Source organism: Bufo gargarizans, chromosome 4 (genome assembly GCF_014858855.1).
Source record: "Bufo gargarizans isolate SCDJY-AF-19 chromosome 4, ASM1485885v1, whole genome shotgun sequence".
Classification (NCBI taxonomy): Eukaryota; Metazoa; Chordata; class Amphibia; order Anura; family Bufonidae; genus Bufo; species Bufo gargarizans.
The window spans coordinates 362,866,276-362,883,918 of NC_058083.1; the positions used below are offsets into that span (position 1 = coordinate 362,866,276).

Consider the following 17,643-nt stretch of genomic DNA (forward strand, 5'->3'; position numbering starts at 1 on the left):
CCAGTGAAATCAAGAGATTTGGTGGATTTGCGATCAATCTCCGGTACCATAGTTGCATTAAAGTCTCCTTTTCAATGTTTGATGGTCAAGTGCTAATTTCGTGGAGACTGATAGGAAGAACTCTCTATTTTCCCCGTTTGGACCATATACATTGTATATACTGATATCATCTAGTGGTAGGTGCACCTCAGCATGTACTACTCTCCCCTCGAAGTCTACCTCCTGTGATTGCAAAGTAAAGGCTAAATTCTTATGAAACAAAATGAGGACTCCTGCTTTACGGTTAACTGGTGGAGATCCTATGACCTACCCCACCCAGAATTTTTCATGCAATGAAAATCTGCTGCTGGGAGGTGGGTTTCCTGTAATAAGGCGATATCAGCCTTTAGCTTTTTGAGGTGACGCAGCACCATGGTCCTTTTCTGGCGGAGGGGGGGGGGGGGGGGGAGTAGACCCTTAACATTCCACGATATAACATTAACGATTTACAACATCCATTAAGGTATTATGTAAACTCCCCGCTTCTCCTCCACCGCGAGGGTCCCTGAGTTTAGCAGAGTCCGTTGTTATATCAAAGATGAGGTCTCCTTGTGGCTCAATAACATTACATGTGGCATATAAAAACAGAACAGAAACTGCTAAATAAACTGAAAAGTGAACCGAAACCATCCCTGGTTTTCCGGGGAAGATGCTCTTGAATGAGGCTTTGCTTTATTCACCCATACAGCAGCAACGTTTCAGCTCTACTCAATGGAGTCTTGACAAAGCTCTATTGAGCAGAACTGAAACGTTGCTGCTGTATGGGTGAATAAAGACATCCAAATTTTTTCATTGGATTTTTGGAGTGCTGCCTCTCCTTTACATTTGCTGCTACATATAAGTTAAGATATCATTTATATATTTTTTGCTGTTGAAAGGTAGAAAAAAAAACTATTTCTGTATTGTATTTTTTTCATACCATTCATGTTTCACAGTAAATAATCCTCTAATCTAAATCTGAATGACTGAATAATTCAGGTTATTGCACGTTTGTGTGAATACTTAATATGTGTGGGGATTTTTTCTTTATTTAATGTGTGCACAATAAAATGTATTTTATACTATAGGGTAATTACGTTATAGGACGGGAAGATAGTGCAGATAGAGACCGGGGGCAAAGTAATGGGACTGGGGGAGGAATGGAAGGAGGGACTAGAACAGTTCAGAAGGAAAGGTGTAGGGTAAAAAATATACATAAACCTCTCAAATGTATGTATACTAATGCCAGAAGCCTGACTAATAAAACTGGTGAACTGGAATTAGTGATGTGTGAGGAGAACTATGACATAGTGGGAATAACTGAGACATGGCTGGATGATAGCTATGACTGGGCAGTTAATGTACAAGGTTACAGTCTGTTTAGAAAGGATCGTCAAAACCGGAGAGGGGGAGGGGTCTGCCTCTATGTAAAGTCCGGTCTAAAGCCCACACTCCGCGAAGATATAAGTGAGGGACATGAACATGTGGAGTCACTGTAGGTAGAGATACATGGAGCTAAAAACAACAATAAATTACTAATAGGAGTTTACTATAAACCACCTAATATACCAGGGTCCACAGAAAATCTATTACTAAACGAGATAGACGAGGCGGCAAATCATAATGAGGTGGTTATTATGGGGGACTTCAACTACCCAGATATAGACTGGGAAACTGAAACTTGTATATCTCATAAAGGAAACAGGTTCTTGGCAATAACCAAAGACAATTACCTCTCCCAACTGGTTCAGGACCCGACTAGAGGGACGGCCATACTGGACTTAGTATTAACCAATAGGCCAAACAGAACAACAGACGTGCAGGTTGGGGGACACCTGGGAAATAGTGACCACAGAGTAATAACCTTCCAATTATCATTCAAAAGAGCGTTTCTACAGGGAGGAACAAAAATACCAAACTTCAAAAAAGCTAAATTTAGCCAACTAAGAGAGGCCATAGGCCAAACTAACTGGGACAAAGTCCTCAAAAATAAAAATACAGCCACAAAATGGGATATCTTTAAAAACATCCTAAAATCTCATTGTGAGAGGTACATACCGTATGGTAATAAAAGGTTAAGGAATAAAAAGAAACCAATGTGGATAAATAGAACTGTAACGAAAGCAATAAATGACAAAAAGAAAGCATATCATTCACTGAAACAGGAGGGGAGCACGGAAGCACTGAAAAACTATAAGGAAAAAAATAGAACATGTAAAAAACAAATAAAAGCGGCCAAACTAGAGACCGAGAGATTAATTGCCAAAGAGAGTAAAACTAACCCTAAAATGTTCTTCAATTATATAAATGTTAAAAAGTATAAATCTGAAGGTGTCGGCCCTTTAAAGAGTAATGAGGGGGAAGTCGCAGAGAGCGATGAGGAGAAAGCAAAGCTGTTAAATATTTTTTTCTCTAATGTATTCACTGAGGAAAATAAATTGTCAGATGACATGCAGAATGCAAAAATAAATTCCCCATTAAAAGTGTCCTGTCTGACCCAGGAAGAAGTACATCAGCGACTTAAAAAGATTAAAATAGACAAATCGCCAGGACCGGATGACATACACCCCCGTATCCTAAAGGAATTAAGTAATGTCATAGCCAGACCCTTATTTCTGATATTTGCAGACTCTATACTCACAGGGAATGTCCCACAGGATTGGCGCATGGCATATGTGGTGCCAATATTCAAAAAGGGGCAAAAAACAGACCCTGGAAACTATAGGCCGGTAAGTTTAACATCTGTTGTGGGTAAACTGTTTGAAGGTTTTCTGAGAGATGCTATATTAGAGCATCTCAACAGAAATAAGCAAATAACGCCATATCAGCATGGCTTTGTGAGGGATCGGTCATGTCAAACTAATTTAATCAGTTTCTATGAGGAGGTAAGTTCTAGACTTGACAGCGGCGAATCAATGGATGTCGTATATCTGGACTTCTCCAAAGCATTTGACACTGTACCACATAAAAGGTTAGTATATAAAATGAGAATGCTCGGACTGGGAGAAAACATCTGTATGTGGGTAAGTAACTGGCTCAGTGATAGAAAACAGAGGGTGGTTATTAACGGTACACACTCAGATTGGGTCACTGTCACTAGTGGGGTACCTCAGGGGTCAGTATTGGGCCCTATTCTCTTCAATATATGTATTAATGATCTTGTAGAAGGCTTGCATAGTAAAGTATCAATTTTCGCAGATGACACTAAACTGTGTAAAGTAATTTACACTGATGAGGACAGTATACTACTACAGAGGGATCTGGATAGACTGGAGGCTTGGGCAGATAAGTGGCAGATGGGGTTTAACACTGATAAATGTAAAGTTATGCACATGGGAAGGAAAAATGCAAGTCAACCATACATACTAAATGGTAAAACTCGGTAACACTGACATGGAAAAGGATCTAGGAATTTTAATGAACAGCAAACTAAGCTGCTGTCTCAGAGCTCCTGCACCGAATCAACACAGGCGTGCGATTTTTGAAATGCTGACAGGGCCGGCCGGAGGAGGAGATCGCGGCTGGCCCTGTCAATCAACAGAAGGAGGGGCGGTTTTCTGTGGCTGCTACCAGCAAGTAGACTCCCTACTTTCTGATAGACAGGTAATTATCATATGATAAAAGTAATCTTTTTGCTAAATCTACTGAACGAAAATTATTAATAACATAATGTATGGCAATATCGCAGGATAGGGATTATAAGTACACAAAAAAAAAAGAGTTTAGTGGGGTGACAGAAGCCCTTTAAAGGGTCGAACATTGACTTATAGGATAGCTGCCTTACATCTGGTGGCATTGGAGGCAGAGCTTGCTAAGTGCTCATTTGGATCCCTTTCTTCCCAGTATCCTGACTGTAAGACATTGTTATACTGTACCATAACAGTCTTGCTGTTTCCTCCAAGAGCAGACTGCAGAAGTTTTGTCAGGACGGAATCTCTATATGGAATATGTAGAACTTTTCTGACCATTGTAGACTCAGCAAGTGCACTGAAAGTTTAAAGACATAACATATAATATTAGCAGGATTTAGATGCAAGGTTTGCCATAGGAGCTGCTAAAGTTTTTCAAACTTCTGTAACATATATATCCATTTGCAGCAGGCCTTCTGCGGTGTATAGTAATGTGACCCTTATGGTTTTAGTTACTAACCTCTATGATTTGTAAATAAATTACCTTTATTTTATTCCTACATAGATGTGAATGTTTGATATGAACCGTGCTTTAAGAAACACTAAACCTAGAAATAAATGAGACAAATAAAAAAGATAATCTTCCCCTACAGTTTGCCATACTGTAGGTTTCTCAAGCAGTTTTATAGAAATCATGCAGAAGAAAAATTAGACAATTTCCCACTGACCTGTTTCATTCTTGGCTGGTGGCTTATTAAAAGGGCAAGGCTTAAAAAATGGTCGCAATTTTGCATAAACCAATACGAGCAATTATAATAAACTTTGTAATATATTTTATCAGAGAAAAAAGGCATGGTTCTAGAGTTATCAGTTATTTTCTCCTTACTTTTATAAACTAACTGTCTCTGAAATTTAGGAGAAATTCATCTTGTGAGGCCAATGTAGTGTCCCATTAGACACTGCTAGTGGCTGATAAGTGCATATTGTATAAGGATTTATATATCTTAAAATGTTTCTGGTGTTTCATAATGTTTTGTATTGTATTACCATTGTTTGCATAGAAATACTGTACTGTAGAAGTTAATACGTATTGCTGGCTGAACCATGGGTAAACCAAGTTCTTCTGAGATTTGATATAGAATGAGGGAGGAGCAAAAGTAAGGCATCCCGCTCCATTTTAATTGTAGTTGAGCTTAGACTGCTGATGGACAGGGCTGTCTTTAATATTGATTGGACCCTGGGTAACAATTTACTTGGGCCCCCTGGATCCTGCCTTCCCACACCTTAGCAGGCAATCACGCCCTCCACCACAACACACACACAAAAAATCCACACATCTGGTAGAGTACAGTGAATGACTGTAAATATTTACAGTACTGAAGACCCCAGCGGCTCAGGATCAGTGCTCTGGGCAGCTTGGCTCAGGCTGGAAGTGGGCACCACTCTGCAGGAAGACCAGGGCTCGGCTTACCCTAGTGTTACAGTGCACCCAAGCCCCCCACAGTATGCAGTATAGCACCCTATAGTATACAGGGAGTGCAGAATTATCAGGCAAATTAGTATTTTGACCACATCATCCTCTTTATGCATGTTGTCTTACTCCAAGCTGTATAGACTTGAAAGCCTACTACCAATTAAGCATATTAGGTGATGTGCATCTCTGTAATGAGAAGGGGTGTGGTCTAATGACATCAACACCCTATATCAGGTGTGCATAATTATTAGGCAACTTCCTTTCCTTTGGCAAAATGGGTCAAAAGAAGGACTTGACAGGCTCAGAAAAGTCAAAAATAGTGAGATATCTTGCAGAGGGATGCAGCACTCTTAAAATTGCAAAGCTTCTGAAGCGTGATCATCGAACAATCAAGCGTTTCATTCAAAATAGTCAACAGGGTCGCAAGAAGCGTGTGGAAAAACCAAGGCGCAAAATAACTGCCCATGAACTGAGAAAAGTCAAGCGTGCAGCTGCCAAGATGCCACTTGCCACCAGTTTGGCCATATTTCAGAGCTGCAACATCACTGGAGTGCCCAAAAGCACAAGGTGTGCAATACTCAGAGACATGGCCAAGGTAAGAAAGGCTGAAAGACGACCACCACTGAACAAGACACACAAGCTGAAACGTCAAGACTGGGCCAAGAAATATCTCAAGACTGATTTTTCTAAGGTTTTATGGACTGATGAAATGAGAGTGAGTCTTGATGGGCCAGATGGCTGGATTGGTAAAGGGCAGAGAGCTCCAGTCCGACTCAGACGCCAGCAAGGTGGAGGTGGAGTACTGGTTTGGGCTGGTATCATCAAAGATGAGCTTGTGGGGCTTTTTCGGGTTGAGGATGGAGTCAAGCTCAACTCCCAGTCCTACTGCCAGTTTCTGGAAGACACCTTCTTCAAGCAGTGGTACAGGAAGAAGTCTGCATCCTTCAAGAAAAACATGATTTTCATGCAGGACAATGCTCCATCACACGCGTCCAAGTACTCCACAGCATGGCTGGCAAGAAAGGGTGTAAAAGAAGAAAAACTAATGACATGGCCTCCTTGTTCACCTGATCTGAACCCCATTGAGAACCTGTGGTCCATCATCAAATGTGAGATTTACAAGGAGGGAAAACAGTACACCTCTCTGAACAGTGTCTGGGAGGCTGTGGTTGCTGCTGCACGCAATGTTGATGGTGAACAGATCAAAACACTGACAGAATCCATGGATGGCAGGCTTTTGAGTGTCCTTGCAAAGAAAGGTGTCTATATTGGTCACTGATTTGTTTTTGTTTTGTTTTTGAATGTCAGAAATGTATATTTGTGAATGTTGAGATGTTATATTGGTTTCACTGGTGAAAATAAATAATTGAAATGGGTATATATTTGTTTTTTGTTAAGTTGCCTAATAATTATGCACAGTAATAGTCACCTGCACACACAGATATCCCCCTAAAATAGCTAAAACTAAAAACAAACTAAAAACTACTTCCAAAAATATTCAGGTTTGATATTAATGCGTTTTTTGGGTTCATTGAGAACATGGTTGTTGTTCAATAATAAAATTAATCCTCAAAAATACAACTTGCCTAATAATTCTGCACTCCCTGTACAGCACCACACAGTATGCAGTATAGCACCCCACACTATACAGTACCCCACAGTATATAGTAGAGCAGTATAGCAGCCCACAGTATACAGCACCCCAAACAATACACGATACAGCCTCCACACTATACAGTACAGCAGTATAGCACTCCACACTATACCTCACCCTCAGTATACATTATACAGACGCCCACAGTATACAGTACAGCAGTATAGCCCCTCCCACTATACAGGCCCCCCCCCCACTATACATCCCCCCCCCACAGTATACAGGTCCCCCACACAGTATACAGCCCACCACATAGTATACAGCCCCCCCACAGTATACAGCCCACCACACAGTATACAGTCCCCACACAGTATACAGCCCACCACACAGTATACAGTCCCACACAGTATACAGCCCACCACACAGTATACAGCCTACCACACAGTATACAGCCCACCACAGTATACAGCCCACCACAGTATACAGCCCATCACATAGTATACAGCCCCCCCACAGTATACAACCCACCACACAGTATACAGCCCACCACACAGTATACAGCCCACCACACAGTATACAGTCCCACACAGTATACAACCCCCACAGTATGTAGCCCACCACACAGTATACAGACCACCACACAGTATACAGCCTACCACACAGTATACAGCCTACCACACAGTATACAGCCCACTACACAGTATACAGCCCACCACACAGTATACAGCCCACCACACAGTATACAGCCTACCACACAGTATACAGCCCCCACACAGTATACAGCCTACCACACAGTATACAGCCTACCACACAGTATACAGCCCCCACACAGTATACAGCCCCCACACAGTATACAGCCCCCACACAGTATACAGCCTACCACACAGTATACAGCCCGCCACAGTATACAGCCCACCACACAGTATACAGCCCACCACACAGTATACAGCCCACCACACAGTATACAGCCCACCACACAGTATACAGCACCCACACAGTATACAGTCCCACACAGTATACAGCCTACCACACAGTATACAGCCCACCACACAGTATACAGCCTACCACACAGTATACAGCCTACCACACAGTATACAGCCCCCACACAGTATACAGCCTACCACACAGTATACAGCCCCCACACAGTATACAGTCCCACACAGTATACAGACCACCACACAGTATACAGCCCACCACAGTATACAGCCCACCACACAGTATACAGCCCACCACACAGTATACAGCACCCACACAGTATACAGTCCCACACAGTATACAGTCCCACACAGTATACAGTCCCACACAGTATACAGCCACCACACAGTATACAGCCCACCACACAGTATACAGCACCCCACTATACAGTAGTTTACAGCATATTAACATAACAGCCCCTGTCACCTTTTTCTGATATAATCTTCACACAAAAAAGCTCCACAGTTAACTTCTGCAACACTCCTGATAGTACCTGTGATGACCTCATAGCCATGTGACCAGTAATTGCTAGGTTACTGGTCACATGGTGATGATGTCATTAAGGTCCTAAATCACAACTTTAACACAGTACGATCATGATGGGTTGTGACTAAATACTATACTCCGTAAGGACCTGGTCCTTACCAGTGATAGTAGATAGCCGACTCAGTGTGAGCTGATATTTCCTATCACCGGGAAGGACCTTTTTGCCCCCTAGTGGTCAGGTCCTGAACTGAAATAGTATTTAGCCAGTTCACAGTGAGTTGGCTAAATACTATACTCCGTAAGGACCTGGTCCCTGATCTGGTTATTGAACTGTGTTAGGATTTAGTTGATTTTTAATGACTTGGTGAAATCCCCTTGTCTATTAGGACCTGGTCATTAACTATGTCCAGTAACACATCTTCAATATGGATACAGTGTTATAGTATACAATGAAGTTATATAGGTGACTATAGTAGAATGAGCCTCTTTTATGTTTATTTTTATATTTGAAAAATCTTTAAAATAATCCAAAAAACTGTCATGTGACTTTGGAGTACTTGTATTGGTAGAAATGTCCGGTCCTATGATATTCATGGTAAAGCGCTTTCCAGAAACATCTGCCCATGTAATCTTTGTTGGCTATTTCCTATCACAGTTAAGGACTAGGCCCTTAGGGAGTATAGTATTTAGCCAACTCCCTGTGAACCGGCTAAATACTACTCTGTAAGGATCTGGTCCTTGCCAGTGTGAGCTGGCTATTTTCTATGATGGGTAAGGACCTTTTTGCCCCCTAGGGGTCAAGTCCTGAACTGAAATAGTATATAGCCAGTTCACAGTGAGTTGGCTAAATACTATACTCCATAAGGACCTGGTCCTCACCAGTGATAGGAAATAGCCGACTGTAGAGGAGCTGTCTATTTCCCATAATTTGTAGGGACCTCTTCTGCTTCCTTAATCTGGTTATTGAACTCTGTTTGGATTTAGTTGTTTCTCAATGACTTGGCTAAATCCCCTTGTCTATTTGGACCTGGTCATTAACTATGACCAGTAACACATCTACATGGATACAGATACAGTAGTTATAGTATACAAAAAAGTTATATAGGTGACTATTGTAGAATAAGACTCTTTTATGTTTATTTTTATTTCTGAAAAATCTTTACAATAAACAATAAAAAAACTATCATGTGACTTCTGAGCACTTGTATCTTCAGAAATGTTGTTACTGTGATACTCATTGTAAAATGCTTTGCAGAAACATCTGGTCATGTGGTCTCTGTACTTTCCTTGTATGGATTATACTTACCTGCTCAGTGGCACCCGTGTCGCTGCGGATTTCTGTATGGCCACTGCTGCATCTCCATGTCGTTCAGATCAAAAGATCCAGTGACGGGGGAGCAGCCAATAGCAGGCCGCAACGGTGACCAGACCCAAGGGGGCTCGTTCCAGTCGCGGCCTGCCATTGCCTGCTCTCCCCGTTGCCAGATATTTTGATTCGAGTCCGGGGAGATGCAGTGGAGGCCATGCAGGGATCGGGAGCGACGCGGGTGCCCTGAGCACGTATAATCCGGGCCGGGCATTAGCGGAGATATTTTTGATATCAGATAACCCTTTCAACATTATTTGTTTAAAAAACAAATTAGAAATTTCCTATATTCTCAAAAGGACCTTTTCCATCTATTTTGTACTAGGGAGGAATCATACTGCTGAGGTCCTTTTCAAGGATAGGATTTAGCCGACTCGCATTGAAGTGACTATTTCCCATACCCCAAAAGGACCTTTTACCTCTATTATGGAGGATTCATACTTCTGAGGTCCTTTGCAAGGATAGGATTTAGCCTCACACTGAAGTGACTATTTCTTGTACTCCAAAAGGACCTTTTCCCTCCATCATGTACTAGGAAGGATTCATACTGCCGAGATCCTTTTCAAGGATAGGATTTAGGCTCCATTCACACGTCCACAAAATGGGTCCGCCATTTTGTGGAACGGGTGCGGACCCATAAATTTCCAAAGGGGACGGAAAAGATGCGGACAGCACACTATGTGCTGTCCGCATCCACACTTCCGTTTCCGCCAAAAAAACATAATTCTTACCGGTAATTTCCTTTTCATGAATCCTCCATGACAGCATACCATGAGAGATGACCCGCCTCCAACCAGGTAAGGACAGTAAGAATAAATTTGACCCTTCTCCGGCTCCTCTTCAGTGTCTTTCTGAACCGACAGCCTAGAGAGTTTTTTCCTTCTTTTTTTTCCACACCTACATATACCAAATATTTTTTTTTATTTTTTTTTGGGGGGGGGGGGGGGGCTATGCCATCATGGAGGATTCATGAAAAGGAAATTACCAGTAAGTAATATGGTTTTTGCCTTTCATCCTCCATGACGGCATACCATGATATAACAGATTAATCCTTTAGGGAGGGACTATAGCCTGCAAAACTTTCCTTCCAAAGGAAAGCTCTTGCTTTGCCATAGTATCCACTCTGTAATGTCTGGTAAATGTGTGAGGACTTGACCATGTTGCAGCCCTACAAATTTGTTCTATGGAGGCATTTGCTTTTTCCGCCTAGGATGTAGAGACTGATCTTGTAGAATGGGCTTTTAGATTTCCTGGTGGGGTCTCACCCAGGGTATTGTAGGACTCAGATATAGGCATTTTTATCCATCTGGACAAGGAATTTGTTGTGGCTTTATGACCCTTATAAGGCTACTTTCACACTTGCGTTCGGGGCTCCGCTTGTGAGTTCCGTTTGAAGGCTCTCACAAGCGGCCGCGAACGGATCCGTACTGCCCCAATGCATTCTGAGTGGATGCGGATCCGCTCAAAATGCCTCAGTCTGGCTGCGTTTGGTCTCCGTTCCGCTCAGCAGGTGGACACCTGAACGCTGATTGCAGCGTTCGGGTGTCCGCCTGGCCGTGCGGAGGCAAACGGATCCGTTCAGACTTACAATGTAAGTCAATGGGGACGGATCCGTTTGGAGTTGACACTATATGGCTCAATTTCAAACGGATCCGTCCCCCATTGACTTTCAATGTAAGGTCTGGACGGATCCGTCTGAGCAACTTTCACACTTAGAATTTTTTCTAAACTATAATGCAGGCGGATCTGTTCTGAACGGATCCCATTGTCTGCATTATAGGAGCGGATGAGCTCTGAACGCAAGTGTGAAAGTAGCCTTAGTCCCTAGGAACTGTACAAATAGGTAGTCTGACCTCCTGAAGGGTTTTGTGGCTTCTAGATAAGCCGGGATGGCTCTCCAAGTCTCCATATATCCTGTTTGTTGAATTTACCTTCCCCTTCCGATTTTGGATTAGAACAGAAAGAGGGAACCGTAATTTCCTCCTGTCTGTGGAAATTGGTAAATACTTAATACCTTCTGGCCACTACTGTTAACCCAGTGGTTCTTGCTGCCATCCTAACTGACTCTGCCGTAGAATCAGATAAGAAATCTACCGCCTTTAGTAAGAGGGGAAAATAGTCTTTCAACGTATCATAAGACGTCCCTTCTCTAAGAAGAGATTCTAATTGTTGTAACCACTTTTTAAGGGACCGAGACAGAGATGGCTTCGAGGGTGTTCACAAAGGTAATGATAGATGTAGTGGCTCACTTGAGGAGACGAAATGTCTTAATAATCCCCTAATCTTCTAATTGTGGGAGATTCGAGAGAATGTCTAGAGAAGAATCTATTTTAGACTTGCCAGACTCTGTTTCAAACAGGTGGGGTGATAAACTGGGAGAAATCAAACCCCTGCCCTTAACAGAGTTTAATTTTCCTAGGGGTTTGTCTGGAGTCCACCCATCAAAAAAACCTTTCTTCCAACCGAAAAAGGTCTCAAACTTCCAAAATCAGTCAGTTTCTACGATCAGAGAAGCTATGAGACTGTTGGGCAAACTAACATCATGTATTCCCGCAGTCAAATGGGCAAAATTCCACACTCGGATCCTCCAGTAGTGGTTATTGGGATGTTGGGACAGAAATCAGGAATCTATATATCAGATAGTTCAAATTCCCTCTTGGGTAAACCATTCCCTACAGTGGTGGATAGATCCAGATCACCTGAGGGAAGGAGTTGCCTGGTCTCCCGATCATCTACAGATTGTCTCAACCGATGCAAGTCTATGGGGATGGGGAACTTATTGCTCTCATCCCTCCTGTCAAGGCCAGATGTCCAGGGATCGGATGGATCTCTCTTCAAACCAGAGGGAATTCTCTGCAGTTAGGAAAGCTCTAAAAGTACTATTCCCAATATATAGTGGGGAAGGACATACAAATAGGATCGGACAACACAACGGTAGCCTATCTAAACTATCAAGGAGGAACAAGAAGTGTGGGCCTAAGCAAAATAGCAGAAAAAATATTCTCCTGGGCAGAGGTTCATCTAAAATCCCTGTCAGCGATACATTTAAAAAGGGTCTTTAAACACAAAAGCAGACTTTTTAAGCAGAGTATTACTGAAGTCGACAGAGAGGAGTCTAGAGCAACAGGTTTTCCTACAGATAACCTCAGGGGGGATCCCGCAGGTGGATGTGTTTGCCTCCGCAGTGAACACAAAACTCAAAAAATTATTTTCCCTAAACCCCTTTGGTGGGAACATAGGGGTGGATGCCCTGTCCCAAAAATGGGACTTTCATCTGGCATATGCTTTTTTTCTCTTTCCTCTGATACCCAGGGTACTAAAAAAAGATACGTCAGGACAGAGCCCATGTGATATTGATAGCGCCATTATGGCCCAAAAAGTCCTGGTTCCCTCTTCTAAAACTCCTGTCAGTACAGAGCCCGTGGATGCTTCCCTGTAAGCAAGATCTATTGTTCCAGGGTCCAGTTCACCAACCCAAAGTGGAAAAATTACATCTGGCTGCCTGGAATCTGAGAGGCTAACTTTAAGAGTTTAAGGGTTATCAGATTCCATAATTAACACCATGGCAGCCAGCAGGAAGGAGATTACCTCCAGGATTTATTACAGGGTCTGGAAAAGATTCTGCGGCTGGTGTTACCGGTCCAAATATTCATCCCAGGAGTTCTCTATTCAAACTATATATATAGCACATCGCTAATGTCAGACACCTACATAACAAATTTTGTGATAATTGTGACGACCACCCGCCAATCCCGTCGTACTATGCCACAGTTGCCATACAGGTCTCGTCAACTAGAGACTCCTGGAGGCGAATCCACTGTGAGCACAGAAGACGTGTAAGATTGGTTGGTGGGCCCAGAAAGGATGCAATCACGATTGTATGTACAATCGGTAAAAATAAAATTACTGATTTCACGCTGGAAATCAAATTAATTTGCTGCCACCACTCTTCGTATTGAATCGGGGCGAAGAGACCCCGGCTAGCTAATCCTAAAGGGACGAAACGGTTATTTGCAACCTAGCTAGTACATTAACAATTTATAAAAATAAAACAATTTGGTAGTATGTCTTCTGAGGACAGAGCTCTTAGCATAGATCAGGTCATCAAGTAACAAGGGCAAAACTGGAACGATGAAATCGTTAGTTTTTATTCTAAAACTACACACAAAAATATATATATTAAAGCTGACAGATAAATATACCTGCCAGGTGAACAGATTGGTTTGGATAGAAATAGTTAGAGGTGGAAGGGAATAGAATGTCTGTAAGTTCAGAATTACCGTGGTAGTGTCCAGTAATAGGCAAAGTCTTTGAAATAATAATCCAAGATGGTGGGGTGCCCGTGTCCCTGCGGGCGGTCGAGATGTTAGACGACGTCAGATGGTAGATGAAGGACGCAGGACCTCAGTGTGTCACTGTTTTTACCTACTCTGAAGCGGGGAGTGGTTATGACACGTTCAGGTCCAGCCTTGGGTAATTGGAACAGGGGCAGTCCTTTGCCCCATAGGGAGAAAACCTGGCAGCATCTTTGCTTCGCCCATTTCTCCATATCCCGTAAGTCCAATCAAGAAATATAGTAGATATTGATAATCAGTACAATTTTACGCATCATCTGATAACAAATACGACTAGAAGATAATACAGGGTGCCCGAGAACCTTTATATCTCAGAGCGGGAACCTCTGATTTGTCCGCGGGTTTCCTAGAAGGTGGGTTAGGAGAACCAAAACCATCTCTGAAAAGATGGTTCCTTTCCCATTTCCATAACCCATGAAATATTAGGAAAATATGGGAAAAATATGAAGCTTATGGATTGGAGGTGACTTTCAGGTCATTTTCCCTCCTGTACCAGCCAGCTGTGTGATAAGGATCTGTCCTTTTCTTCTGAAGCTCGCTGCCCAGGCTAAAGGTGTGAGACCCCTGCTGGTATTGGAGACACTATGGCTGCAGAGAGACAGTTTTTTATGAGGTTCTGTCAAGAGAATACCAGATTGATGGGTACTTAAACCTGGCATGGGGCAGGAAGATTCTTTAGCAAGAAGGTGCTAATTGTACCTCTGATCTGTGAGTTACTCCTTTAGTGAAAGAGAAGATTCTTAGTGAAGGCTCTTTTGTCTTTGTGATTGAGAAATATGGCGCATTTGTGATTTCCTAGTATCGCTGTGGATCGCAAAGCGTCACAATAATAGAAACCCTTTAACAAGGCTTCATCTTCCTCACTAAAGGGAAATCTACGCCGTATTGTTTGGGAATAAATAATTTCCTATCTGGCGCCTTCCATTCCCTTTTTATCATATCATGCATATTTTTATGGACTGGGAAGACTCGTTTTTTTCTTATGTTCGAGTCCACTAAACAGTTCGTCCTGGACGGACCTATGGACTTTCTCGTCTGAGAGGTCAATGGTCGCCCTAATGGCTTTAATCAATTCTCTCAATTAAAATCTGTATCAGATCCAGAGGAATCAACAGAGTCAAAACTTCCTTGGTCTGCATCCTGCTCTGAATCTGAGGAGCTAGAATACATAATTTTTTGTTCCCTACGTTTAGAGGTAGAGTACCAGGTATGTCCAAACTGCGGCCCTCCAGCTGTTGCAAAACTACAAATCCCAGCATGCCATAATAGCTGTAAGCTATCCAGGCATGCTGGGAGTTGTAGTTTTGCAACAGCTGGAGGGCCGCAGTTTGGACATGCCTGAGGTAGACGGACCCAGGCTGTTTGGATAAAGCTGAGCGCATCTCCTCTCTAATTACGTCCCTTAATTCCTCCCTAATAGATGGAACCAAATCTTTGGCCATATTTGCAGTACATGTTTCTGGTAATTTTACCAAACACACTACACATTTCCTAATTTTAGGGGTGGATTTTGTTTTCATCACTCTGCACGCATATAGGAGAGGGTTGACAGAAACACAAGAGGTTAGCATAAGTACAAGATATACAGCATCCCCCAAGCAGGGCCGTCTCTACCAAGGGGCAAAAGGGGCAGCTGCCCCGGGCCCAGTTGCTCCTGGGGGGCCCAAGGCAGCTGCCTCTTGAGCCCTGCTAGCCACTGCCCCTGGTGTCAGGCTGTCAGCTACACAGGGGGTGCTGCCATGCCTGCCGGCACTGAGTCCAGGCATTGTACTGTGTTAGAGCTGTGATCTAGGACCTTAGATGTCATCATCACCATGTGACCAGTAACCTAGCAATATTACTGGTCACATGGCTATGAGGTCATCACAGGTCCTACCAGGAGTGTTGCAGAAGTTAACTGTGGAGCTTTTTTGTGTGAAGATTACATCAGAAAAAGGTGACAGGGGCTGTTATGCTAATATACTGTAAACTACTGTATAGTGGGGTGCTGTAAACTGTGTGGGGGCCTGTATACTGTGTGGGGGCCTGTATACTGTGTGGGGGCCTGTATACTGTGGGGGGGCCGGTATACTGTGGGGGGCTGTATAGTGGGGGGCCTGTATAGTGTGGGGGGCCTGTATACTATGGGGGGCCTGTATATTGTGGGGGGCCTGTATAGTGTGGGGGCCTGTATAGTGTGGGGGGCCTGTATAGTGTGGGGGCCTGTATAGTGTAGGGGGCTGTATATTGTTGAGTGCTATACTGCTGTACTGTATACTGTGGGGGTCTGTCTACTGAATACTGTGGATGCTGTATAGTGTGGAGTGCTATACTGCTGTACTGTATAGTGTGGGGGGGCTGTATCGTGTATAGTTTGGGGTGCTGTATATGGTGAGGTGCTATACTGTGAGGTGTTGTATACTGTGGGGTGCTGTATACTGTGGGCTGCTATACTGCTCTACTATATACTGTGGGGTACTGTATAGTGTGGGGTGCTATACTGCATACTGTGTGGTGCTGTATACTATAGGGTGCTATACTGCATATTGTGGGGTGCTGGGGTGCACTGTAACACTAGGGTGAGCCGAGCCCCGGTCTTTTTCCTGCAGAGCGGTGCAGACTTCCAGCCTGAGCCCCGCTGCCCAGAGCACTGATCCTGAGCCGCTGGAGTCTTCAGAACTGGAAGTATTTACAGTCATTCACTGTACTCTACCAGATGTGTGGATTTTTTGTATGTGTGTTGTGGTGGAGGGCGTGATTGCCTGCTAAGGTGTGGGAAGGCGGGATCCAGGGGGCCCAAGTAAATTTTTGCCCAGGGTCTAATCAATATTAAAGACGGCCCTGCCCCCAAGTGAAAGTAACCCACAGCAGCAGGACCCATGGCGGACTCCATCTGGCCTGATCCCAATTCCAACGTACTGTCAGACCTCTGCCATGTTTGTCCCCCTTTTTATTTCTCCTTACCTGCAGACCTCAGATCAGAGGGCGACTTCCGCCTTTATCTATGTTAGTCACACAACCAGCAGTACCGCTGGAATGCATGCGACTTCCTGTGACGTCATAGTCATGCACCGAAGATTCGGGATGCCATGAGGAGTGCTGATGCCATGAGTGTCGTGAGGAATAACCCGTCTACCACCTGGAGGGACAGGAAGACAGTGAGGAGCCGGAGGAGGGTCAAATTTATTTTTCCTGTCCCTACCTGGTTGGAGGCGGGTCATCCCTCATGGTATGCCATCATGAAGGATAAAAATAGAACATGTCCTATTCTTGTCAAGATTAGTCATTTTCTTTTATAGTGTCGGCGATGTACAGTCCGCAGATTGCAGAACGCACATTGCTGTGTCCTGCGGATCCGTAAAACACTTACGAACATGTGAATGGACCCTTAGCCGACTCACACTGAAGTGACTATTTCCCATAGCCCAAAAGGACCTTTTCCCTTTATTATGGAGGATTCATACTGCTGAGTTCTTCTTCACGGATAGGATTTAGCGACCCTGCCTGGCATACTGTGCAGAAGCGACAGTGTAAATGTCTCCTGTGTCTCTCCCAGTATTGATTTTGGTGGAATTTGGTTATTGATTTGTGTCTGCTGTTTCCATGTGTTTTTGTCTGTGCTGGCTCATTTGGTTTCCGCTTTGTTTTTACTTGATTTTGGCTGATCTGTCACTAGTCCGTTATTTTGACCCCACTGTACCTTCCCCGTATAGGGGAATTAAGGAGTGACTGTGGACTAGGAGAGATCGTGAAGTTAGGAACATTGG

The 17,643-nt window shown here is 43.5% G+C and overlaps 1 protein-coding gene across 1 annotated transcript in view; it reads right to left on the bottom strand.

Moving 5' to 3' along the window:
- Nucleotides 1-17,643, bottom strand: part of LOC122935437 (kinesin-like protein KIF28P) — a 213,268-nt gene that overhangs the window by 107,487 nt on the left and 88,138 nt on the right. The window contains exon 6 of the mRNA XM_044291204.1: nt 3,894-4,005. Within this exon, the coding sequence (XP_044147139.1) occupies nt 3,894-4,005 (112 nt within the window). The remainder of the gene's footprint in view (nt 1-3,893; nt 4,006-17,643) is intronic.